Here is a 25,413-nt window from a genome sequence, read left to right as displayed (position 1 = left end):
TCTTCACCAGACTTGATCCTGAGATGGCAGGACTGTCCTATGAACTTTCCTGTAGACAATCATTTTAACACAGTATCCTGCTCACATGTGCATGTCTGTATTTGGTATGCTGTAGTGTTCCAATGAATCACAGTGTATGCTATGTCAGGTAGCTAGTGGGGCAGGATCATAAGACAATGTGCAGTAAAAGATGTTTTACTATAAATTGTCCTATGATCCTGAGTCAAAGTGTGGTGCTGGAAACGTGCAGCAGGTTAGGCAGCATCCAAGGAGGAGAGTTGACATTTCATGCATGAGCCTTTCATCAGGCTTATGCCTGAAACTCTCTTTTCCTGCTCCTCTGATGCTAACTGACCTGTTGTGTTTTTCTAGTGCCAGACTTTTTAAACTCTGATTCTCCAGCATCTGCAGTCCTCGCCTTTCCCTCAGTCCTAGGATCCTGCCCCTCTAGCTACCTGATGAAGGAGCAGCACTCAAAGCTGTACTTCCAAATAAACCAGTCGGACTATCTTTGTTTTCTGTCCAGCCAAAGGTGAGGTCCGAGAAGACTGGAGAATATCCAGTGTTGTTTCTTTAAGATGAATCCAGAAAGTTGTAGGCAAGTGAGCATGATGCATTTTGGGAGGTGAAATACAAGAGGAAAGTAGTAAATGGCAGAACTCTATCTGTAGTGGACTCTGTATCAATGTTCCTAACAGAGATCTTATGGTAGGAAAGGCCAGAGCTCCTTGTGAGTGGTAACACAAGATGATAAGGTGGAGAAGAAAGTAAATCGCATTCTCACCTTCCTCAGTCAGGCAGGGCAATAAGTGTAAAGGTTGGCAAGTCAGGTTGCAGTTATATAAAACTGTATTCAGGTCACATTTGGAGTATGGTATGTGGTTCTCGTTACCACATCATAGGAAGGATCAGGAGGCTAATGAGGGGGCAAAAGAGGTTTACCAGGATGGTGCCTCAGTTGGAGTGTATTAGCATTCAAGAGGAGATTGAACAAACTTGAATTGTCTTCACTTCAGTAGAGGAGGCCGATTAGAAGTATATAGAATCACGAGAGGCGTGGATTGGCTGGATAGTTAGTTTTTTTCCGAGGGTGAAAATGTCAAATAGTAGGGAGCATAGATTTAAAAGAGATAAGCAAGGCAAGGTTTTTTTTTGAAAAGAGGATGGTAGTCACCTGGAATGCCAGGGGAAGTGATAGAAACAGATACAATAGCAATGTTTAAGAGGCATTTAGATAGACACATGACAGACAGAGAATAGAGGGATATGGACTACATGCACAGATAAGATTAGTTTAGGATAGCATCATGGTCAGTGCAGATGTGGTGGGGCAAAGGGCTGTTTTAGTGCTGTACCGTTTTACATTCATTTAAATTTAACTTACCCATCTGAAACCTTACAATATCAGCCCTTTTCACAAGTCTGTACTTTCAAGTTTAATCAGTTCAACAAACAATGTCATCCACAAATTTTAACCTGGAACAAAAACAAATTGCTGGAAAACTCAGCAGGTCCAGCAGCATACATAGGGGGAAAAAAAAGCAGAGTTAAATGTTTCAAGTTCAGTGATGATTCTTCATTATTTGTTCTATTTATGACCTGGATTTCATTCTTTGCCCACCCCAGTCCAATACAGTTTCCTCCACTTCAAAGTTAAAAATCACAACACCAGGTTATAGCACAACAGGTTTATTTGGGGAATACAAGCTTTCGGTGCACTGCTCCATCAGGTGGTTGTGGAGCACAAGATCATAAGACACAGAATTTATAGCAAGAGATTACAGTGTCAGTGACATTGAACAAACCTGGATTGTTCAATGTAACATTAACACTAATCTTGCTGTAAATTCCGTGTCTTATGATCTTATACAACCACCTAAAGGAATGGCACTCTGAAAGCTAGTGCTTCCAAATAAACCTGTTGGACTTTTACCTGATGTTGTGATTTTTAATCTCATTCTTTGAAATCGTGCATTGTATTACCATTATCCTTACAGCTGCAATGCGATGTTCAGTTATAATCAGTGAGACACAAGGAAAACACCAGTAAATATGTGAGGTCTCCACCAATTTAAAGCACTTTTAGTAGAAAAAGGTCTATTTTATACAAATAGCAGTATGTAGAAACAGGCACTCAGATTATTCTCAGATTTGTGGATAGACATTCAGTTATATAGAACATTACAGTGCTACTTCCTCATTCCCTGTGCCTTCTGCTCACAGCATCGGTGATAAGTTTAAACCAAACCCACCTTACAGCCATACACACTTGTGATTAGGAACAGCACACTCTTGGTTAATGCACAGTCCAAGTATTTGGCTACTGCAATATTTTTAGGTGTGTTGGAACATTCCTTAAAAAGCATTTTCCCTTTCATGCCTGCCTCTCAAATGTAGCCAAACTCCTTAGTGCAGACAGTGTTCAAGCCCCTGCCCTATATTGGGTTTAGATTGGTAGTACCAATATGCTGGGAACCCTGGCACAGTTCTTCAGCTGCCAAATGGGTTCTATTTTGCAGAATAGATTAGCAACAATCTGTCCCATCCCTGACGATCCTTCTCTAACTTCATGAGAAAGTCTAATCTGCTGCCTTAATTGTTTAGAAGCAGAGCTAAACTGCTCAGTAAGTCTCTGAGCCTCAAACAAGATAAAAATTCCTGGCTTCCAGAACTTTCCCCCAGTTTGTTTAATAAACATACTGACCTTCTAGGAGTATGTATTTAACATTAATGGACATTCTGTTCAGCTAGCCTGGGGCAGTCCATTTTGAACAATTCACTTACCAGTCTTGCTGTCAGCTTATCCCAATATCACAACTAGCTCCAAAAGCAGCAAAATCACAAACAGCCATCCAAAAACAAGAAAAATGATCTGCAGCTATTCAACCACAATAGTCAACATCTCTGCTTCAGTCATGCTTTTTGGAGTTTAGGTTTGAATTTTTCTGCGGTCATCGAAGAGATGTTTCACCATGTAGACTTGGACAATTGATACCACCAACATCACTCCTAGATTGACAGCTGACCAGAAATTGACTCTACCCAAGTTGCTCTCTTGCAGGTTGCGATCCCGTGCCTCGAAGGCTCGGAGAATAGCCTGAATCTGCACACTTTTTGTCAGCTTTGTGTTCATATTTCCAATCGACTCCTGAAAAAGAGTGATCAACAGTTACTGAAGGACGTGCTGACTGTAGCCAGCAAGTATAAACCATTGCAAAGGTGAAGAAAAGATTTACATTAGCATTTAAGAAGCTTTAATTATAGACTAGAAACATCAGAAAACTGGATAAATGAGGTTCAATAAACAAGGTGTTCCAATTAGGAATTCCCTCCCTAAGAGCATTGTGGGTCAACTCACAAAAGTTGAGCTATAGCAGTTCAAGAAAAGAGAACACCATGACCTTCTCAAGGGCAACTAGGAACAGGCAATAAATGCTGACCCAGCCAGCAATGCCCATATCCCACAAATACATTTTTAAAAAGTAGAGAGGGAACCACTTTGCATTAGTTGGAGTTGTAAATGGACTTTATGAATTTCAAGATGGTGGGAGGCATAAGGAAACACTGTTTTTCCCCCTATAGGAGAAAAGGTCATTAGGATAAAGGAATTACTTACAAGGAACAATAGAAACTGGATAAATATTTGAAAGGGAATATTTAGGTCTCATGGACCAAAAGGTTTCTTTTGTGCTAAAAGATTATGTTTTTATGCTTCCCTTAAACAGCTTTTCCTGCTACAGTTAAATTTTAAATGTCTAAGTTTCAGCTTCTGAACTATTACCTCACCTGGGCATATTTACCCTATTCATTATCTGTTTCTCCATCACCTCCTCTTCTACCCATTCCTCCCAGAAGTGTGCAAAAGACATCATTCTGGGGAAGAAGTTGCAATCAAACCTATTTTTAGACTTTCCAATACTCCATTTCATTTCCATAGCATCTGGCAGTACTCACTCACACAACTGGGCGGCACGGTGGCCCAGTGGTTAGCACTGCTGCCTCGCAGCGCCAGAGACCCGGGTTCAATTCCCGCCTCAGGCGACTGACTGTGTGGAGTTTGCACATTCTCCCCGTGTCTGCGTGGGTTTGCTCCGGTTTCCTCCCACAGTCCAAAGATGTGCAGGTTAGGTGAATTGGCCATGTTAAATTGTCCGTAGTGTTAGGTAAGGGGTAAATGTAGGGGTATGGGTGGTTTGCGCTTCGGCGGGTCGGTGTGGACTTGTTGGGCCGAAGGGCCTGTTTCCACACTGTAAAGTAATCTAATCTAATCTAAAAAAAAACTAGTGAGCTTTAGGCATGATGTGTTTGCTGACTTACCTTGATATCATCTATTTTAATATCCAACAGCTCTTCTGGTTCCACAATCTCTGACCAGTCCTCCTCAGCATCGTCAAAAATCACTTCAAAGAAGACCAGCTTCTCAGAAATGGTACTAAAAGAATTGTCAAAGCAGATTTTGTAGTCACCGATAATTGTAGGCTCAATCCTGTAAAGCACATTGGATAAAGTGAGTTTGGAGTTCATTTCACCTTGCTGCTCCAGACAATAACCAGCTAAAAGACAAATAAAAAATATATTCAAATTGCAGCAGAACTGCAAGCAAACAAACCTCTTTATTACAGCACCTTTAATTTATGAAAACTTGCAGGTAGCTCATGGGAATAATTATCAGACAGAAATGTTATACAGTCAAAGAAAATATCAGAGTAATGATCAAACAGGTAGATTAAGAAGCAATAAGGAGGCAGGCAGAATGGTTTAGTGAATTCCAAAGCTTTGGGTTGTCAACTGTTGACTGCGTAGCTAATGGTGGAGTTATCACAATCAGGGATGCACAAGTGACCAGACTTGGAAGAAGTAGAGAGATCATGGAAGATTTTAGTGGACAAGAGAGATACGGAAAGTTTTTTAAAAAAGGAATTAAAAATGATACAAGTTTAAAATTAGCTATAAATCAAGAAATGAGTCAACACAAGTCATCCAGCATAGCATTTCCACAGAATAATACTGAAAGGAGTAGCAGTAGGCCATTCAACAGCTTGTGCCTTTACCATTATTCCAATAAAATCTTGCCTGATCTGATCGGAGATTCCACTCCACTTTCCTGACTGGCTTCCTTAACTCTCCTAGATCAAAAATCTGTCTAACTCAGCCTGAAATAAATCAAGTAACCCAGACTGTACTTCCTAGAATGGGGTAGAATCATCCTTGTGGGAGAAAGTGAGGACTGCAGATGCTGGAGATCAGAGCTGAAAATGTGTTGCTGGAAAAGCGCAGCAGGTCAGGCAGCATCCAGGGAGGAGAATCTGCCTGACCTGCTGCGCTTTTCCAGCAACACATTTTCAGCTAGAATCATCCTTGTTGACCATATTTAACAAATGAACATCAGAATTTGTTTTATATAAATGATGGATCATATTTCTATTCTTAACCCATTTGTTTCTAAAGTACACAAACAGACCCAATTAAGGTACTGCATTCAGGAATCCTTCTCTAATGAGAGGTTCACATAATAGCCATATGCTTTTTGAAGACAAATGCGCAGTCTATACTGGAAAAAACAGTCAAAGTGGACAAAAATATTTTACTCCAGGCCAGGCCTCTTCCACAACAAGCACTAGAATCTGCAGTAAATGAACCTTGGACATCAAGGTTCCAGCTACATTCAGTACCCAAAATGTTGAGTTGTGCAGTTTTACAAGGATCCCACTGTGTGTTTAGCTAGTTGACTTTCACATCACGGAGTTATAACAGAGAATTCAAACAGGATTCCTGCCCTTTCTGATTGTGTTTGCAAACTGCACGCATGGGGGAGGATAGGATTAAGTTTCACTTGGCCCAAGCTCCATCAATGCCTTGCCTCACTGGAGAACAAGATCGGACAGTCAGAACTGGGGATCTTTGCTGACGATGGCACAGTGTTCAGCACCATTCACAACTCCTCAGATACTGAAGCACTTTGTGTCCATATACATCACATCCTGAAAAATATCCATGGCTGAAAAGTGCCAAGTAACATTCATACCACACAAAATGCTAGGCAATGACAATTGCTGACGAGAAAATCTCGCATTAGCCCTTTTTAAATTCAATGGTATTACCATCCCTGAATCCCCAACTATCAATATCCTGGGGGCTACTACTGACCAAAAACCAAACTGTATTAGTTATACCTGCCCACACTTTGGAAAATTTGATCACAACACTGTGTTCCTTCTCCCAGTTTACAAGCAGAAGTTGAAACAAGAGGACCCATCATAGAAAGTAGTACAGTGCTGGTCTGAGGCAGCAGAAGAGCTTCTCTGGGACTACTTGGAATTGGTGGACCAGACCATTTTCAAGAATTCAGTGGACAAGCTGGACAAGTACGCCATCACGGACTTCACTAGCAAGTGCATAGAGGGCTGTGTGCCAAAGAAGTCAATCCATATATTTCCCAATTGGAAACCATGAATAAACCAGAAAATCCACTTCCTACTGAAGACCAGGTGCGTGGCATTCAAGTCAACCCAACCCTGTACAGAACATCCTGATACGACCTCCGCAAGACCATCAGAAATGCCAAGAGGTCATACCAGACCAGGCCCGAGGCCCAAACTAACCACGAGGGCACCAGCTGCCCGTGGCAAGGCTTGCACAACATAACAGGATACAAAATGGAGCAGAACAGAATAGCAAACAAAAACAGATCCCTCCCTGACATGCTCAATGTTGTTTATGCTCGGTTCAAGTAGAACACCAGTGGCAGTGTCACCTATCCTGACAAACCCAGATACACCTGTTCCCTCAGTCACTGTTACTGAGGTCTTAGACTCCCTACTGTATGCAAACACGCTCTTCAGCCCAAAAAGACCACACTGACCCTCCAAAGAGTAACCCACCCAGACCCATTGCCCTACCCTATATTTACGCCAGACTAATGCACCTAACACTTATGGGGCAATCTAGCATGGCCAATTCACCTAAACTGCACATCTTTGGACTGTGGTAGGAAACTGTAGCACCCGGAGAAACCCCACGAGACACAGGGGGAACATGCAAACTCTACACACAGAAACAGTCACCAAAGGCAGGAATTGAACCCGGGCCCCTGGCGCTGTGAATCAGCAGTGCTAACCACTGAACCATCGTCCCACACCATGCCAAAGCTCAGATCGGCCTTCTTGAGAACGTGAACCCGAGGGAAGTGACTGGCCCACAGGAGAATTCCCTGGCCGTCTACTCAGAACCTGTGTGGACCAACTGGTGGGAGTTTTCACTGACATCTTTAACATCTCCTTGGCTACAATCTGAAGTCCCCACCTGCTCCAAGACTCCAAGAAAAAACATGCAGCATACCTCAATGACTACAACCCAGAGGCTCTGACCTCCATAGTCACAAAGTGCTTTGTGATGTTAGTCATGGCTTACCTTCCAGCCTGCCTCAGTCCCTTGCAATTTGCCTATCAGCAAAACAAGTCCACAGCAGGCGCCACTTCCCCACCTCTACACTGATCCCTGGAACATCCAGTTAATAAGGATACCTGCATCAAGCTACTACTTAAATCGACCACAGCTCCGCATTCAACACTATAATTCTAATTCCAAACTCATCTCAAAACGGAGACCTAGATCTTGGCTCTGCCCTCTGTAACTGGATCTTCAGCTTCCTGACCCACAGACCGCAATCAGTGAAGATAGACAACAGCATCTCCTCCATGATAATCCTCAACACTGGCACTTCACAAGGATGCATACTCAGCCCCTCACTGTATACCCTGTACAAGTTCACTAATGACACCACCGGTGTAGGCCTGATATCAAAAAATGAGGAGTCAGAATACAGAAAGGAGATAGAATGCTTGGTGTCAAGATGTAATAATAACAACCTCTCTCTCAATGTCAGAGACAGTAAAGAACTGAAGATAGAATTCTGGAAGAAAGGAGGAAGACACTCCCCTATCGACACCAATGGAGTCGAGACAGAGATGGTCGAGAACATCAAGTTCCCAAGAGTGATGATAACCAACAATCAGTCCTGGATCACCCAAGTAGATGCGCCAATGAAAGCAACACAATGACACCTCTGCTTCCTCAGGAGGATAAAGGAAATTCAGCATGTCCAGAAGGACTCTCAACAACTTTTACAGATGCACTATAGAAAGCATTCTATCTGGATGCATTATGCCTTGGTCTGACAACTGCTCTCCCCAGAACCACAAGGGACTACAGAGAGTTGTATACACAGCCTAGACCATCACAAAAGCCAACCTCCCATCCATGGACTCCATCTATACTCCTCACTGCCATGGAATGGCTGCAAACATCAAAGTCCCCTCCCACCTCGGTAATACTGTCTCTAACTTCTTCCTTCACGTAGAAGATACAAAAGCTTAAACACACACCAACAGGATCAATAACAGCTTCTTCCCTGCTGTCATTAGAGACGTCCATTCAGTAGTCTAAATTCCAATCTAATGTTGATCTTGCTTTTGTGCACCTCCTGTACAGCTGTAACACTGTATGCCTAGCTCTGCCTAAACACTATGACCTTTATGTCCTTGTATGTTATGATCCGTCTGTACTGCTCGCAAAACAAATCTTTTCACTCTACTTAAGTATCTGTGACAACAATAAATCAAATCTTTTAATACATTGGCTCGGAGAAGATCAGAATAGGAATAGTGCAGTAACTTACCTTCTGACTCCCCAAAGTCTGTGCACCATCTCCAAGACAATAGGGTGATGGAAAACTCCACACTTGTCTTGATGACTGTAGCTCCAACAAGAACCATGACACTACCCAGGACAAAATAATCTGCTTGATTGGCACCACATCCACTCCATGCACCTGCGGCACTCAGTAACAGCAGTGTGTGCTAATTTACCAGATGCGCTGTTGAAATTCAATAAGATTCCTTTGACAGCATCCTCCAAACCCATAACTACCGTGTAGGAGGATAAGGGAATACCTCCACCTGTAATTTCCCCTCCAAGCCACTCACCGTCCTGACTTGGAAATATCTTGCTGTTCCTTCGGTATCACGGGGTCAAATCATGGAAGTCCATCTCGAATGGCATTGCGAGTCAACCTCCAGTCAAAGGCTGCAGTGGTTTAAGACAACAGCTCACCACCACCAAAGTCTGGGCAAGCCACAGATACCCAAATTCCTCAAGTGAATAAAAGAAACTGCACACCCCCCATGAGTATTGGGTTATGACAGGATTGAGCACCTCTGGGCCACCCGGACGAACCAACCCAACCAACCTGTAGCACAGCATTTCAACTCCCCCTCCCACTCCACCGAGGATATGCAGGTCATTGGACTCATCCACCGCCAAACCACAACAACCCGACGGTCGGAGGAGGAGTGTCTTATCTTCCGACTGGGAACCCTCCAACCACAGGGGATGAACTTGGACTTCACCAGTTTCTTCATCCCCCCTCCCCCCACCTTGTCTCAGCCGGATCCCTCCAGCCCGGCACCGCCTTCCTGACCTGCAGTCTTCTTCTTGACCTCTCCGCCTCCATCCTACTCCGACCTATCACCCTCACCTTGACCTCTTTCCACCTATCACATTTCCAACGCCCCTCCTCCAAGTCCCTCCTCCCTACCTTTTATCTTCTCCTGCTGAACACTCTCTGCTCATTCCTGAAGAAGGGCCTGTGCCCGAAACGTCGAATCTCCTGTTCCCTGGATGCTGCCTGACCTGCTGTGCTGTTCCAGCAATAAAGTTTCAACTTTGATCTCCAGCATCTGCAGACCTCACTTTCTCCTCCAGGATTGAGTTCCACTAGGATTCTCTTTACAGCAAATTAGCTTGCCAAATTGAGATTGATCACCCTAATGGTCATTCCTTGTGGATCAGGATGTTGGTGAACTGCAATCCTGCTTCTACTTAGAGACATGAAGTCATGCAGCACAGAAACAGACCCTTCAGTCCAACTAATCTATGCCAGCCGTAGAACATGGAAAAGTACAGCACAGAACAGACCCTTCGGCCCACAATGTTGTGCGGAGGGTTATTCCTAATCTAAAATAAAATATCTTAACCTACGCACCCCTCAATTCACTGCTGAATATGTGCATGCCCAGCTGTCGCTTAAATGACCCTAATGACTCCGCTTCCACCACCACCGCTGGCAACACATTCCATGCATTCACAACTCTCTGAGTAAAGAACCTACCTCTGACGTCTCCTCTATACCCTTCTCCTAATGTCTTAAACCAATGACCCCTCGTGCAAGTCAGTCCTGCCCTGGGGAAAAGTCTCTGGCTATTGACTCTATCCATGCCTCTCATTACCTTGTATACCTCGATCAGGTCATCTCTCTTTCTCCTCTCCAGAGAGAAAAGTCCAAGCTTAGTCAACCTCTCTTCATAAGGCAAGTCCTCTAGTCCAGGCAGCATCCTGGTAAACCTTCTTTGCACCCTCTCCAAAGCCTCTGTATATTTCCTATAATAGGGCAACCAGAACTGGACACAATATTCCAAGTGTGGTCTCACCAAGCACTTGTAGAGCTGCAGCAAAACCTCATGGCTCTTAAACTCGATCCCCTTCTTAATGAAAGTCAAAACACCATATGCTTTGTTGTGGTTCTGTTCGCCGAGCTGGATGTTTTTGTTGCAAACGTTTCGTCCCCTGGCTAGGCGACATCATCAGTGCTTGGGAGCCTCCTGCGAAGCGCTTCTTTGATGTTTCCTCCGGTGTTTATAGTGGCCTGTCCCTGCCGCTTCCGGTTGTCAGTTTCAGCTGTCCGCTGTAGTGGTTGGTATATTGGGTCCAGGTCGATGTGTTTGTTGATGGAGTTTGTGGATGAATGCCATGCCTCTAGGAATTCCCTGGCTGTTCTCTGTCTGGCTTGCCCTATGATAGTAGTGTTGTCCCAGTCGAATTCATGTTGCTTGTTGTCTGTGTGTGTGGCTACTAAGGATAGCTGGTCGTGTCGTTTCGTGGCTAGTTGATGTTCATGTATGCGGATTGTTAGCTGTCTTCCTGTTTGTCCTATATAGTGTTTTGTGCAGTCCTTGCATGGTATTTTGTACACTACATTAGTTTTGCTCATGTTGGGTATCGGGTCCTTCGTTCTGGTGAGTTGTTGTCTGAGCGTGGCTGTTGATTTGTGTGCCGTTATGAGTCCTAGGGGTCGCAGTAGTCTGGCTGTCAGTTCTGAGATGCTCCTGATGTATGGTAGTGTGGCTAGTCCTTTTGATTGTGGTATGTCCTCGTTCCGTGGTCTTTCTCTTAGGCATCTGTTGATGAAGTTGCGCGGGTATCTGTTTTTGGCGAATACCTTGTGTAGGTGTTCCTCTTCCTCTTTTTGCAGTTCTGGTGTACTGCAGTGTGTTGTGGCCCTTTTGAATAGTGTCCTGATTGCAGCTTCGTTTGTGTGTGTTGGGGTGGTTACTTTCATAGTTTAGGACTTGGTCTGTGTGTGTGGCTTTCCTGTACACCCTTGTAGTGAATTCTCCGTTCGGTGTACAACTAATGTAGTGTACAAAATACCATGCAAGGACTGCACAAAACACTATATAGGACAAACAGGAAGACAGCTAACAATCCGCATACATGAACATCAACTAGCCACAAAACGACACGACCAGCTATCCTTAGTAGCCACACACGCATACAACAAGCAACATGAATTTGACTGGGACAACACTACTATCATAGGGCAAGCCAGACAGAGAACAGCCAGGGAATTCCTAGAGGCATGGCATTCATCCACAAACTCCATCAACAAACACATCGACCTGGACCCAATATACCAACCACTACAGCGGACAGCTGAAACTGACAACCGGAAGCGGCAGGGACAGACCACTATAAACACCGGAGGAAACATCAAAGAAGCGCTTCGCAGGAGGCTCCCAAGCACTGATGATGTCGCCCAGCCAGGGGACGAAACGTTTGCAACAAAAACTTCCAGCTCGGCGAACAGAACCACAACAACGAGCACCCGAGCTACAAATCTTCGCACAAACTTTGAACCATATGCTTTCTCAACAACCCTATCCACTTGGGTGGCAACTTTGAGGGATCTATGCACTTGAACACCAAGATCCCCCTGTTCCTCCTCACTGCCAAGAATCCTGTCTTTAATCCTATATTCAGCATTCCAGTTCAACCTTCCAAAATGCATCACTTCACATTTATCCAGATTGAACTCCATCTGCCATTTCTCAGCCCAGCTCTGCATCCTGTCTATGCCATGCTGCAGTCTGCAATAGCCCTTGATACTATCAACGATACCTCCAATCTTTGTGTCATCGGCAAATTTACTAACCTACCCCTCAACCTCATCATCCAAGTCATTTATAAAAACTACAAACAGCAGAGGCCTAAGAACAGAGCCCTGTGGGACACCATTCACCACTGACCTCCTGGCAGAATACTTCCATCTACAACCACTCTCTGCCTTGTCAGCCAGCCAATTCTGAATCCAGATAGCCAAATCTCTCTCTATCCCACACCTCCTGACTTTATGAACGAGCCTACCATGGGAAACCTTATCAAATGCCTTGCTGAAGTCCATATACATCACATCCACTGCTCGACCTGTCTTGTCACCTCCTCAAAGAACTCAATAAGGTTTGTGAGGCATGACCTGCCCCTTGCAAAGCCATGCTGACTGCCTTTAATCACGCTATGCTTTTCCAAATAGTCATAAATCCTATCCCTCAGAATTCTTTCCAAAACCTTGCTGAACACAGATGCAAGACTGACTTGCCAGGGATTTCCCTATTCTCCTTCTTGAAAAGAGAAGCAACATTCGTCTCCCTCCAATCCTCCGATACAACTCCCGTGGAGAGTTGAGGAAGCAAAGATCTTTGCCGATTGCTTAGCAACCTCCTTTCTCGCTTCCCAGAGCAGCTTAAGATAAATCTGGTCTGGCCCTGGGGACTTCTCAATCTTATTGCTTGCCAAAATTTCCAGCACATCAACTTCTTCAATCTTGATCTGTTCAAGCCTGTATCCTAGCTCCTCAAAGTTCTCATTCACAACAAGGTCCCTTTCCTTCGTGAAAATTGAAGTAAAAAACTCATTTAAGGCTTCCCCTATCTGCTCAGACTCCACGCACAAGTTCCCTATGCTATCCCTGATCGACCCCACCATCTCCCTGATCATTCAGGGCGGCACGTGTGGGTGGCACAGTGGTTAGCACTGCTGCCTCACAGTGCCAGAGACCCGGGTTCAATTCCTGACTCAGGCGACTGTGTGGAGTTTGCACATTCTCCCCGTGTCTGCGTGGGTTTCCTCCGGGTGCTCCGGTTTCCTCCCACAGTCCAAAGATGTGCAGGTCAGGTGAATTAGCCATGCTAAATTGCCCGTAGTGTTAGGTAAGGGGTAAATGTAGGGGTATGGGTGGGTTGCGCTTCGGCGGGTCGGTGTGGACTTGTTGGGCCGAAGGGCCTGTTTCCACACTGTAAGTAATCTAATCTAATCTAATTCTCTTATTCCTCATGTATGAGTAAAATGCCTTTGGGTTCTCCTTAATCCTTCCTGCCAAACCTTTCTCGTGCCCCCTCCTGGCTCTCCTCAGTCCATTTAGAACATAGAACATAGAAGAATACAGCGCAGTACAGGCCCTTCGGCCCTCGATGTTGCGCCGATCCAAGCCCACCTAACCTACACTAGCCCACTATCCTCCATATGCCTATCCAATGCCCGCTTAAATGCCCATAATGAGGGAGAGTCCACCACTGCTACTGGCAGGGCATTCCATGAACTCACGACTCGCTGAGTAAAGAACCTACCCCTAACATCTGTCCTATACCTACCCCCCCCTTAATTTAAAGCTATGCCCCCTTGTAATAGCTGACTCCATACGAGGAAAAAGATTCTCACTGTCGACCCTATCTAAACCCCTAATCATCTTATACACCTCTATCAAGTCACCCCTAAACCTTCTTTTCTCCAATGAAAACAACCCCAAGTGCCTCAGCCTTTCCTCATATGATCTTTCTATCGTACCAGGCAACATCCTGGTAAACCTCCTCTGCACCCGTTCCAGTGCCTCCACATCCTTCCTATAGTATGGCGACCAAAACTGCACACAATACTCCAGATGTGGCCGCACCAGAGTCTTATACAACTGCAACATGACCTCAGTACTCCGGAACTCAATTCCTCTACCAATAAAAGCCAGTACGCCATATGCCTTCTTCACCGCACTATTTACTTGGGTGGCAACTTTCAAAGATTTGTGTACATGGACACCAAGATCCCTCTGCTCATCCACACTACCAAGTATCCGACCATTAGCCCAGTACCCTATCTTTTTATTACTCTTACCAAAGTGAATCACCTCACACTTAGCTACATTGAACTCCATTTGCCACCTTTCTGCCCAGTTCTGCAGCTTATCTATATCCCGCTGTAACCTGCCACATCCTTCCTCACTGTCTACAACTCCTCCGACTTTCGTATCATCCGCAAACTTGCTCACCCAACCTTCTAACCCCTCCTCCAGATCATTTATAAAAATGACAAACAGCAATGGTCCCAAAACAGATCCTTGTGGAACACCGCTAGTGACGCCACTCCAAGATGAACCTTTGCCATCAACTACTACCCTCTGTCTTCTTCCAGCCAGCCAACTCCTAATCCAAACCTCCAACTCACCCTCAATGCCATACCTCCGTATTTTTTGCAGTAGTCTACCATGGGGAACCTTATCAAACGCCTTACTAAAATCCATATACACCACATCTACTGCTTTCCCCTCGTCCACCTCCTTAGTCACCTTCTCAAAGAATTCAATAAGGTTTGTGAGGCACGACCTGCCCTTCACAAAACCATGCTGACTATCCTTGATCACATTATTCCTATCCAGATGTTCATAAATCCTATCCCTTACAATTCTCTCTAAGATTTTGCCCACAACAGAAGTGAGACTCACCGGCCTATAGTTACTAGGGTTATCCCTACTCCCCTTCTTGAACAAGGGAACCACATTTGCTAGCCTCCAATCTTCTGGCACTACTCCTGTAGACAACGAGGACATAAAAATCAAGGCCAATGGCTCTGCAATCTCCTCCCTTGCTTCCCAGAGAATGTTAGGATAAATGCCATCAGGCCCAGGGGACTTATCTATTTTCACCCTTTCCAGAATTTCCAACACCTCTTCTCTACATACCTTAAAGCCATCCATTCTACTTAATTGTGACTCAGTACTCACATTGACAACAATGTCCTGTTCCTGATTGAATACTGACGAAAAGTATTCATTCAGTGTCTCCCCAATCTCTTCAGCCTCCACACGCAACTTCCCACTACTATCCTTGACTGGACCTATTCCTACCCTAGTCATTCTTTTATTCCTGACATACCTATAGAAAGCCTTAGGGTTTTCCCTAATCCTACCAACTAAGGACCTTTCATGTCCCCTCCTTGCTGCTCTTAGCTCTCTCTTCAGGTCCTTCCTGGCTACCTTATAACTCTCAATCGCCCCAATTGAACCTTCACGCCTCATCTTTACATAGGTCGCCCTCTTCCATTTAACAAGGGATTCCAATTCCTTATTAAACCACGGTTCCCTCACACGACCCTTTCCTCCCTGCCTGACGGGTACATACTTATCAAGGACACTCAATAGTTGCTCCTTGAACAAGCTCCACATATCAATTACACCCTTGCCCTGAAGCTTACTTTTCCAGGCCACACATCCTAAGTCATGCCTCACAGCATCATAATTTCCCTGCCCCCATCTATAACTCTTGCCCTGTAGTGCACACTTATCCCTCTCCATCACTAGAGTAAAGGTCACCGAATTGTGGTCACTGTCCCCAAAATGCTCACCTACCTCTAATTCTAACACCTGGCCTGGTTCATTACCCAGAACCAAATCCAGTATGGCCTCACCTCTTGTTGGCCTATCTACATATTGTGTCAGGAAACCCTCCTGCACACATTGGACAAACTCGTTTCTAGTAAGCCTGTAATCCTCTAAAGCTGTGCTGGATCCTTGCTTCCTCCACCTTACGTAAGCTGCCTTCTTCCTTTTGACGAGAAGCTCCTATGTTCTTGTCATCTAAGGATCCTTAATCTTACCCTTCTTGCCTGTCTCAGAGGAACACATTTGTGCATCACTCGCAACAACTGCTCCTTAAACAGTCTCCACATGTCTGTTGTGTCCTTTCTGTGGAACAATTGCTCCCAACCTGTACTTCCCATCTCCTGTCTGATAGTGTCATAATTTCCTTTTCCCCAATTAAATATCTTCCCTCGGTAACTGCTCCTTTCCCTCTCCATGGCTATTGTAAATGTGAGGCAGTTGTGATCACTGTCACCAAAATGTTCTCCCTCCCCAAGATCTGACACCTGTCCTGGCTCATTGCTGAGCACCAATTCCAAATGGCCTGTCTACATACTAAGTAAGGAAACCCTGCTGAACACACCTGACAAAAACGGCTCCATCCAAACCATCTGCACTTAGGAAGTTCCAGTCAATATTGGGAAAGTTGAAGTCACCCATAACAACCACCCTGCCACATCTGCATTTTTCCAAAATCTTCCAGCCTATGAGTTCTTCAATCTCCCTACTGCTATTAGGTGGTCTGTAGAAAACCCCCAATGCAGTGGCTGTTCCTAACTTCCACCCATACTGAATCAGTAGACAAACCTTCAACAACCTTAGTTTCTGTAGCTGTGATGCACTCTCTGATTAGCAATTCTACCCCCCTCCTCTTTTACCACCCTTCCTGTTCTTTTTAAACATTCTAAACCCTGGAACATCAAGCAACCATTCTTGCCCCTGTGAAACCCATGTCTCTGTTATGGCCACAATATCATAGTCCAACTACTGATCCATGGTCTAAGTTCATCACTCTTATTTCGGACTCACCTTGTGTTAAAGCAGACACACTTTAACCAATCCCTTTGTTTCATCACTTGAATAACCTTCCGATAGAGTCACTACATCCCTGTTACTTCCCCATTTCTAACTACCCCTCCCCCAGATATGTAGCTCTAGTTTCCACCCCCCTGCCAAACTAGTTTAAACCCTCCCAAACCACCCAAGCAAATCTCCCATCCAGGACAATTATGTCCCTCCAGTTTAGTTGCAACCCGTCCTTCATGTACAGATCCCACCTTCCCCAGAAGCATCCCAATGGTCTAAATATCTGAAGCCCAGATGTTCTCAAACTAAACTAGTCTCACTTGCCTGCATTTGGCCCATATCTCCACAAGCCTTTCCTGTTCATGTATCTTCTAAATAGCTTTTAAATGTTGTCCACGACTTTCTCTGGCAGCTCATTTCACATACAAACCACTAAAAAAAAAGGTGTCCCTCATGTCCTTTTTTAAAAAAATCTTCCTCCTATCACCTTAAAAATATGTCCCCTAGTCTTGAACTCCTCCACCAACAACACTGGTCACAGGTCTCCAGTCCAAAAAAAACAATCCTCCTCGACCACCATCCTGTCTCTCCCATTGTCAAGCTCTCCCCGTATCCCACATAATCAAAACTTTACTAATTAATCTACCATTGTACAACCCTGTCAAAGTTATACCTGTGAGTTGAGAATCACATACTATACACAGAAATGATGGGCAGAAAGCTACTTGGGTGCATGCTCGGAGGTGCTAAATACTTACATATGGACACCATCAGATTTCCTTGATTCCTTGACCAGAATTTCACCAACAGGACTAAACACAGTAAAATCAACATCCAATCCAGCACCTCCAATAACCTGTGGATAAAGCACAAGCCAGGCTCAGAAACATAACACACCGTATAATTTATTCCATCAGTTAAAAATTAGCAGTGGCAACAAACGTTTTGTGTATTACAGTTCAGTTTGTAACTGGAGAAAATGGATCACAATTTAATAGTTGAAGGAAGCCTTGAGGGGGAGAGTAGAGCGCCAAAGGAGCCCTCTCCCCGGAGTGACACAGTGCCCGGGCCATGACTGGCGATGGGCACATTCTCCGTCGCGAGGATTAGACAGGGTCGCCTTTTCCAACTCGCCCTACCCCCCCAATACTGAGCCAAGTCCCCGCTGCCCCCGTGTCTCTGGGCCCACCTGGTATTCCAGTTCCATGCTGCTGTTGTTTCCGGCATGTTGGTAAAAACATTCCTCTCTGCCCGGCAGCAACACAAAAGTAAACTCAGAGTCCGAAGGCTGGCTGAAAGACACTAGCTCGATAGGATTTACCAACATCAGAAACAGAAAAAACAGCCTCCACTCCCCACAGGTCAGCTCCATGTTCGGCCCCAAAGTTCGCCCCAAACTTTCCACTTCCGCAAAACTTAGGACGCAGCGGATTGGCCATCACAACCCAGAGATCGCAGTCAGTGTCCAATCAGGTTCCAGGCAGATCGTCATCGCAGTGATTAATGTTGAGGAATCCAACGGTTAGGTTGGAGCAATAAATGCAAAGGGGGTTCCCAGGGTTTCTGTGGGGTGGTGGTGATGTGCCGACCTCTGAGCCAGGAGTTCAAGCCTCAGAGAGTGCAATAACATCACTGAAGAAATTGAATGTTAAAAATATAAAGAGGTTACCATGGTGAATAACATCCTTCCTATAGAAGAGCGACCGGAATTGTACGCACTATTCTAAAAGTTGCCTCACCAATGTCCTATGCAGCCACAATATGTCGCTTTATTCCTATATTCAATGTTCAGTCAATTCATCAAACCTGGTATTAAAGTGAAAATGGTGTGAGAAACAAAAGCTCACTCACTTTAATAATTTCAGTCCGAGACAAATATCTGAATCCGCCATTTATTTATACACCTATAGGTGGGTGCCCTGTCTCATTACCAGGTAAGGTAATGACAAAATGCACACCAAATCCAACAAACTCTCGAAATTTATACAGTTTGAATCCCCATATTTTTCCTTATTCCATTGTTTGTTCCCTGCTTCGCTTACGTCACTCATTTCCTTAAGACTTATCCCACAACTTCTGTTTATCCTGTTTTGTCCGTGACAAACTCTTATCTCTGACTCCCATAAGGGTGTTTGACGTCAGTCTATTATAGGTTATTGATTAGGCATATCTTTTCTTCTATCAGCATCTATTTCCATCCAGAGGCCACTTTGACCTCTTTGATTAGGGTTTGTTCCTGTGTCCCCGTGTAAGGGGGAAACAGATGCTTTCCTGTTTGCCCATATATCCACCATTGTTCTGTATTCACGTCTCATGCTTTCTTTTTGCTGAATATGTATTTTCTCATTCCCATTCTGTATCAGAATTTATACTTGCAGAAATAACATTAATTCATTTATATCCCACAATTTCCCCTTTTTCTTTTCATTACTATCTGTTATCTTCTGCATTTTTGTCTCTTTTTTTTTTAAACATTGTTCCCAAAATTCGCAAGCATCATTTCAGAGATTTCATCCATCTTAGTCTCACTCATTTCCTTATTATTTAGTTGATAAAGTTCCTCTGTCTGATTCCCCTCAGGGGCATTCGTTTCATCAAGGCTGTTTCAATCAGCCTCTGGGTGAGCCCTCGTATACAGGGTATGACACAACAGCCAATGGCCACCAATACCCCGACTACTACTATCAGGGAAGTAAGGATAAAAACCACCACCCCCTTTCTCTGCTAAAATCATATCAAGGGCTATTCTGTTTTCCCATGCTATCCTACTTGTCGCATCAAGCTGTTCTGATATTCCTTTAACCGCCTCTCTTGTATAATTTTATAAATCGCTGTTGATTATAAAAAATGTAATTTATCCAGTCTACATTTTTATTAATTGTTACCCACCAAAAGAGAGCTGACTCAAAGCCTGCTGCAATCTGGTTACGAGCTTTGAATTCAGGTACTCCCCTAGGGACTCCTACCGAATCAAGATAAATCCTGTCATCAAAAGAATTATCTAACAGTAATCTCTTACCCCTTCCCTTTTTCCCTACTATCTTTTCCTTCTCAAATGCCAGGGTAAATGGAATTGCCAATTGTACAATTGCGCATATCCCTCTCCAATCCGGAGGTAGGGTGGGTCTCAATATTTTTCCTCCACAGTACCACCACAGATCCGCTCGGGGAACCTTTAATGCTGAGTAGTTCCCTCCCTTCTCCGTTTCGGTAACATTCTTAATCTCTGTACATAATTTCAGCTCCCCCAAATCTCTCGACCGACTCGTACCTCGCTTGTGCACACATGACGTGTGATTTCCAACTGCGGCGGAAAATGTGGGGGGAACTTTTGCATCTTTCTCCTCCAAGGGAGGGAACATCAGAGATAGGGAGGTACAATTCCTATCATTCCATGCAGTCTCATCCTGATACAGGGCTATCATACATTTCATGCCCTTCCTGTCTCGCTTCCACCCGAGCGGAAAGGGAACCACCTGGGCCACTGGCCTACCGGAGGCATATGCATAGCAATTGCTTTTGTTCAGACTTTTTACAGTATACTTTACCCATTCAACCCAGGCATTTGCATCCCCGTACCCAGTCTCTATCTCGATGGTCTGTTTCAAATCCTTTACCTCTATAATTTTTACTACTGTAGGATCATTGGGAGGGGTGAAAGGTTGTATCTCATTACCCAGTAATTCTACCCGTTTTCCCTGTCCTATGCTAATTCGAAAACAACAGCCCACAAACTCCTTCCTATTTGCTTTCATTTCAATCCCAAATGTTTCATTTAATTGTACCTCATAAGTGCCACCTCCCAAAACCGCTCCGTGCCATGTGGTTTTTCTTATCGTTAAATATATGGGGTTACACTTTTTATCGGGACAATCGCGTGCTGGTCGGAAGGGGGTCCGGTGTATTGTGACAAGACCATTATACCAGGTACCATCCCCGAGGCCATCCCCATAGGACTTAAGATGTATCTCTGAGTTGTGGTATTGTCTCTGATTAGCTACATTCCCACAATTTACTAAGCTACATACATCAGTGTCTATTACTTGTGGATTGTCAGACTCAGGAACCATTAATAATACATATGAAAATGATATGTGACAAAATCCTAATACCAAGAGGGCTAGCATCATAACTCTAAGCATTCCCAGTATTCTGATCATTATGCTAAAACACAAAAAGGCTTAATATACAATCTTACAGAAATAATCCCGCGCCCGCATCGCCACTGTATAGTCCATTACTCAAAGTCTCTTTAGTCTGAGTTTCAGCGGGTCTTGCGTTGATTCGGCTGTCCAGACTTCTTCCTCAACTGGAGGGTCCACTGGCCCTTTGATCCGAGTATAATGAGTCCAGCCTTTTTCCGCCATCCTTATTGCCGTTTCGGTAGTCAAAAGAGCCTGATACGGCCCTTCCCAGTCTGGCTGCAGCTTAGTCTCTGTCCATGATTTTATTAAGACCCAATCTCCTGGCCGGATGGGATGAACAGCAAATTCAAGGGGCGGAGTCTGTGCCAATAGACCCTGTTTTCTGAGGAAAGATAAAGAGGAGGACAAGCCCAGTATATACTTCTTTAAAAACAAATCTTTAGTTTCGGGAATTGGCAATTCTCCCTGTGTTCCCAGATAAGGTAATTCAAATAAGATTTCATAGGGGGATAGTCCCAAATCTTTCCTCCGCCAAGGGACAAGCCCAAAAGGCATCCTTTAAATCTATCACACTAAATCATTTGTGATCATGAGGGATCTTACTTAATAACATGTAGGGGTTTGGCACTACTGGGTGCCTGACCTGCACTATCCGATTTAATGTTCTCAAATCCTGCACCAATCGATAAGTTCCATCAGATTTCCGCACTGGTAGAATTGGGGTATTATAAGGAGACATACATGGCTCTAATCAGTCCCTCAATTACTGGCTGCAGTCCTCGTTTACCTTCTATGGAAATAGGATATTGTCGCTCACAGACAACGTCCCCTTTCCGTTTTAAATTTATTAAAAGGGGAGGGATCTGTAGTTTTCCATGATTCCCTTCTCTAGCCCATACAATAGGGTCTATCTCTCTCTCTGCATCCTCTGTCAACATCGCCAGTTGTACAACTAATTCTTCTTCCTGAATTCCAATCTCCAGTCCTAAAAGGATAATTAAATCTCTCCCCAGTAAATTACTTCCTATATCAGGGATATACAGCAGTTCCCCTGTGATCCTATCCTTAGGACCTTCTATCATCATAGGTTCAAATACTGGAACAGTAAATCCTTCCCCTTTCACCCCCGAAACAGTAATTGACCGTGTTAACATTTCTACTTTCTTTGGTTTAAAATTCGGCGATGACCGTGCTGCCCCGTATCTACTAGGGAGATTACCTCCTCCCTACACGGTCCCACCTTCAAGTTTATCAAGGGTTCCTGGTGGGCCCCCGAGGGCAGGAACCCCTGACACCCCTATTCTTCATCATAATTCATAAGCGGAATTGCCTTTTTCTTCCCTTTGTAGATCAGGATACTCCCGCTTAAAATGCCCTATCTTTCCACAATAATAGCATCCTTCCTGTAGCGACTTCCATCTCTGCCCCTGTCGCTCAAACCCTCTATCAAATGTTCCCCCTTGTCCTCTCCCTCTTTACAAACACTTTCTGTGCCTCTCTCAACAATTCATCTCATGGTTTTTCGCTCCATCCTTCTATCTTCTGTATCTTTCTCTGTATGTCTGGCCATGCTCTTGTCACAAAATGTACTTTCAAAAGACCCTGTGCCACTGGGTCCTCAGGGTTCATTCCAGAGTATTTCCGCATTGAGTCCCTTAATCTTTGCAAGAAAGCTGAGGGAGTCTCATCTTTCTCCTGTCTAATTTCAAAGGCTTTAATCAAATTCTGTGACTTCGGAACTGCCTCTCTTATTCCTTTTAGAATCAGGTCTTTCAATTCCCTCATTTCTTCTCTATGCTCTGGGTTTTGGTTTTCCCACTGGGGGTTTCTGAGGGGAAACTTCATCTCTCCCTGTCCAGCATCCCCATCTCCAATCGGGTGTTCCCTGTCCCATATTTTAATGGCAGTTCCTCGTACAAGTCCCCTTTCCTCCCCAGTAAATAATATATTCAAAATAGACATTAATTCAGCCCAGGTATACAGACTGGGCCCCAAAAATTGAACAATTTGTTCAGACAACCCCACCGGATCCTCAACCAGGACCTCCATTTCCTTTTTAAATGTTCTGACCTCCCCACTGGTGAGGGGGGCACTTACAAACCAATGTCTTTGTCCCTTATGGGTACCTCCCAAAGAGGATAAGTTGTTACGTTTTTCCCCTTTTTCTTTTTTTTAAAGAAATATTGCAATATTTCTAGCTCCCCATAACTTCAAACACCAATTCATCAATTCATGCTTGACTAACCTTCAAAGCCTGTTCCTAACTTATAAATATATTTATATATATTTACGTTCATTTCTTCAGTATTTAATAGTCAAAATGCAAAATGCATACAGTTCCCAATTTTGCAATTCACTGTAATTACCCAGTTTTAGTCCTTTAATTTAGATCCAGAATTAGTTTTCCTAAATAGTCCTGGCCAATCATTGCTCAATTACAATACTATAGGTCGTAAAATAATCAGAACTTGCCTTAAAAGAATTTGTCTACTCAAGTTTTTTAAAAAAAAAACTTCTAATGCATGAACAATGGCTGAATCCAAGGTCACAGATATTAACCATAGAATTTTGCTTTTACTACAATCTAATGTTGAACTGAAACTTCAACTGTCCTCCATAAATCGCTTTTATGTAAAGATAAAAGAGATTAGTTAGAAACTGATAGTAAGGCAGTCATGATCTGTAAAAAGAACAGGAGTTATCATTCCTTTTTTTCTTCTTCATAATCACAATAGAATCCTTAACCTTAAAAGAAATCATGTTAAATTTCCATAACAAAAATCAGATTCAAAACAGTCCTGGAACTCAAGCTCCAGGGAATAAAACACAAACATTCAATCACCAACAAACAAATGTTCACTCAAACCAAATCACAAAGGGTTAAACTTCCTACCAGCTGTACAGCTCTTTTCATTCTCTCTCTCTCTCTCGCACATTGACATATAAATTCAGATATTCACAAACCCAGTCTTCGTCCGATCTGTACTTTGGCCAGAAGACAGCGGGACGAAGAATGGAGTCCTTAGTCCATACAAAGCAACAATATTTAATCATCTTTCTCCCTTGCACAAGTATTATTTTGCCAATTTCCACAACATCCTGCCCAAAGGACTTTCCGGAGGAATGTTGTAAGGGACCCCGCCTCCATTTCCATTGTCTTTTCCTTACTTTGTTTCCCCGGAGGCTTTTTCCTTACCCAAAGCGCAAGCCATATTGAGTTCCTTCGTTAGTCCCTTATTAACTACTAAAACTCAATCCCGGCCACCAAGGCAATACTTAAAAGTCAATTTTCTTACCTTGGTCTGTGCACAGAGTTGCCTGGCCCCTTTTGTCACCGTATTTTCTATCGAGCTCCTATCACTGTCTGATTCAGATGTCTCTCTTATAGGATTCACATCAGTCACCCAAGGGAGCAGACCAAACCGGGACACGAGACCGCTCCTCAATGGGGAACGGGACGCGTCTTCCCAGTGTCCAAGGCCAGCCACTCCCCCCGGTGATGGAAGAAAATCCCGGACACGAGCCCCCAATTGTGAGAAACAAAAGCTCACTCACTTTAATAATTTCAGTCCGAGACAAATATCTGAATCCGCCATTTATTTATACACCTATAGGTGGGTGCCCTGTCTCATTACCAGGTAAGGTAATGACAAAATGCACACCAAATCCAACAAACTCTCGAAATTTATACAGTTTGAATCCCCATATTTTTCCTTATTCCATTGTTTGTTCCCTGCTTCGCTTACGTCACTCATTTCCTTAAGACTTATCCCACAACTTCTGTTTATCCTGTTTTGTCCGTGACAAACTCTTATCTCTGACTCCCATAAGGGTGTTTGACGTCAGTCTATTATAGGTTATTGATTAGGCATATCTTTTCTTCTATCAGCATCTATTTCCATCCAGAGGCCACTTTGACCTCTTTGATTAGGGTTTGTTCCTGTGTCCCCGTGTAAGGGGGAAACAGATGCTTTCCTGTTTGCCCATATATCCACCATTGTTCTGTATTCACGTCTCATGCTTTCTTTTTGCTGAATATGTATTTTCTCATTCCCATTCTGTATCAGAATTTATACTTGCAGAAATAACATTAATTCATTTATATCCCACAATGGTAAGAGAGAGGAACACTAAGGAGAGCAGCTCTGTCGGCTTGTCATTGATTACCTCAGCAATAGTCATCATGCCCCACCATTTGCTTAAGAAAGATTATACCTCGGCTGGAAGCAGCTCGCAGAAGGTTTACTGGACAGATTCTTGGGATGAAGGGCTTTACTTGTGAAAACATGTTGAGCCAAATACATTAGTTCATCCATTTGTGGGTTGTGGGCATTGCCGGCTGGCCAGCATTTTATTCCCCCTTCCTAGTTGCCCCTTGAGAAGATGGGGGTGAACTGCCTTCTTGAACCACTGCAGTCCATGTGCTGTGGGGTGACCCACAAT

General features: G+C 44.0%; 2 protein-coding genes and 1 long non-coding RNA gene across 3 annotated transcripts; 1 reads left to right on the top strand and 2 right to left on the bottom strand.

The window, feature by feature from the left end:
• Positions 1 to 2,055: 2,055 nt before the first annotated feature.
• On the bottom strand, positions 2,056 to 18,224 carry LOC122540163 (transmembrane emp24 domain-containing protein 1-like). The gene is made up of 4 exons (XM_043675490.2): positions 18,015 to 18,224; positions 17,584 to 17,681; positions 4,318 to 4,486; positions 2,056 to 3,148 (listed from the first exon to the last, which is right to left on the bottom strand). The coding sequence occupies exons 1-4, from the start codon at positions 18,195 to 18,197 to the stop codon at positions 2,930 to 2,932; spliced, it is 669 nt and encodes a 222-aa protein (XP_043531425.1). The 5' UTR covers positions 18,198 to 18,224; the 3' UTR covers positions 2,056 to 2,929.
• On the top strand, positions 3,081 to 4,593 carry LOC148136376 (uncharacterized). The gene is made up of 2 exons (XR_015754493.1): positions 3,081 to 3,219; positions 4,348 to 4,593. It is a non-coding gene; the product is annotated as an uncharacterized LOC148136376 (long non-coding RNA).
• Positions 18,225 to 18,703: 479 nt separating the features above from the next.
• Positions 18,704 to 25,074, bottom strand: LOC148136375 (uncharacterized). Its single transcript, XM_087983121.1, has 2 exons — positions 24,267 to 25,074; positions 18,704 to 21,352 (listed from the first exon to the last, which is right to left on the bottom strand). Exon 2 carries the CDS (start codon positions 20,983 to 20,985, stop codon positions 19,624 to 19,626), a length of 1,362 nt encoding a protein of 453 aa, XP_087839247.1. The 5' UTR covers positions 20,986 to 21,352; positions 24,267 to 25,074; the 3' UTR covers positions 18,704 to 19,623.
• Between the last annotated feature and the right edge of the window lie 339 nt (positions 25,075 to 25,413).

The sequence above is a fragment of the Chiloscyllium plagiosum genome, unplaced genomic scaffold (genome assembly GCF_037043375.1).
Source record: "Chiloscyllium plagiosum isolate Xiang-an unplaced genomic scaffold, Cpla_swu_hap1 HiC_scaffold_45, whole genome shotgun sequence".
NCBI classification, from domain to species: domain Eukaryota; kingdom Metazoa; phylum Chordata; class Chondrichthyes; order Orectolobiformes; family Hemiscylliidae; genus Chiloscyllium; species Chiloscyllium plagiosum.
This window is presented reverse-complemented; position numbering and strand designations above follow the sequence as displayed.

Coding starts and splice junctions, on each gene's coding strand:
- LOC148136375 (XM_087983121.1), bottom strand. CDS start 20,985: ATGATCAGAATACTGGGAATGCTTAGAGTTATGATGCTAGCCCTCTTG.
- LOC122540163 (XM_043675490.2), bottom strand. CDS start 18,197: ATGGAGCTGACCTGTGGGGAGTGGAGGCTGTTTTTTCTGTTTCTGATG. Junction 4,487..17,583: donor AAATCTGATGGTGTCCATAT/GTAAGTATTTAG, acceptor TGTGCTTTACAG/GATTGAGCCTACAATTATCG. Junction 3,149..4,317: donor TTAAAATAGATGATATCAAG/GTAAGTCAGCAA, acceptor ACTCTTTTTCAG/GAGTCGATTGGAAATATGAA.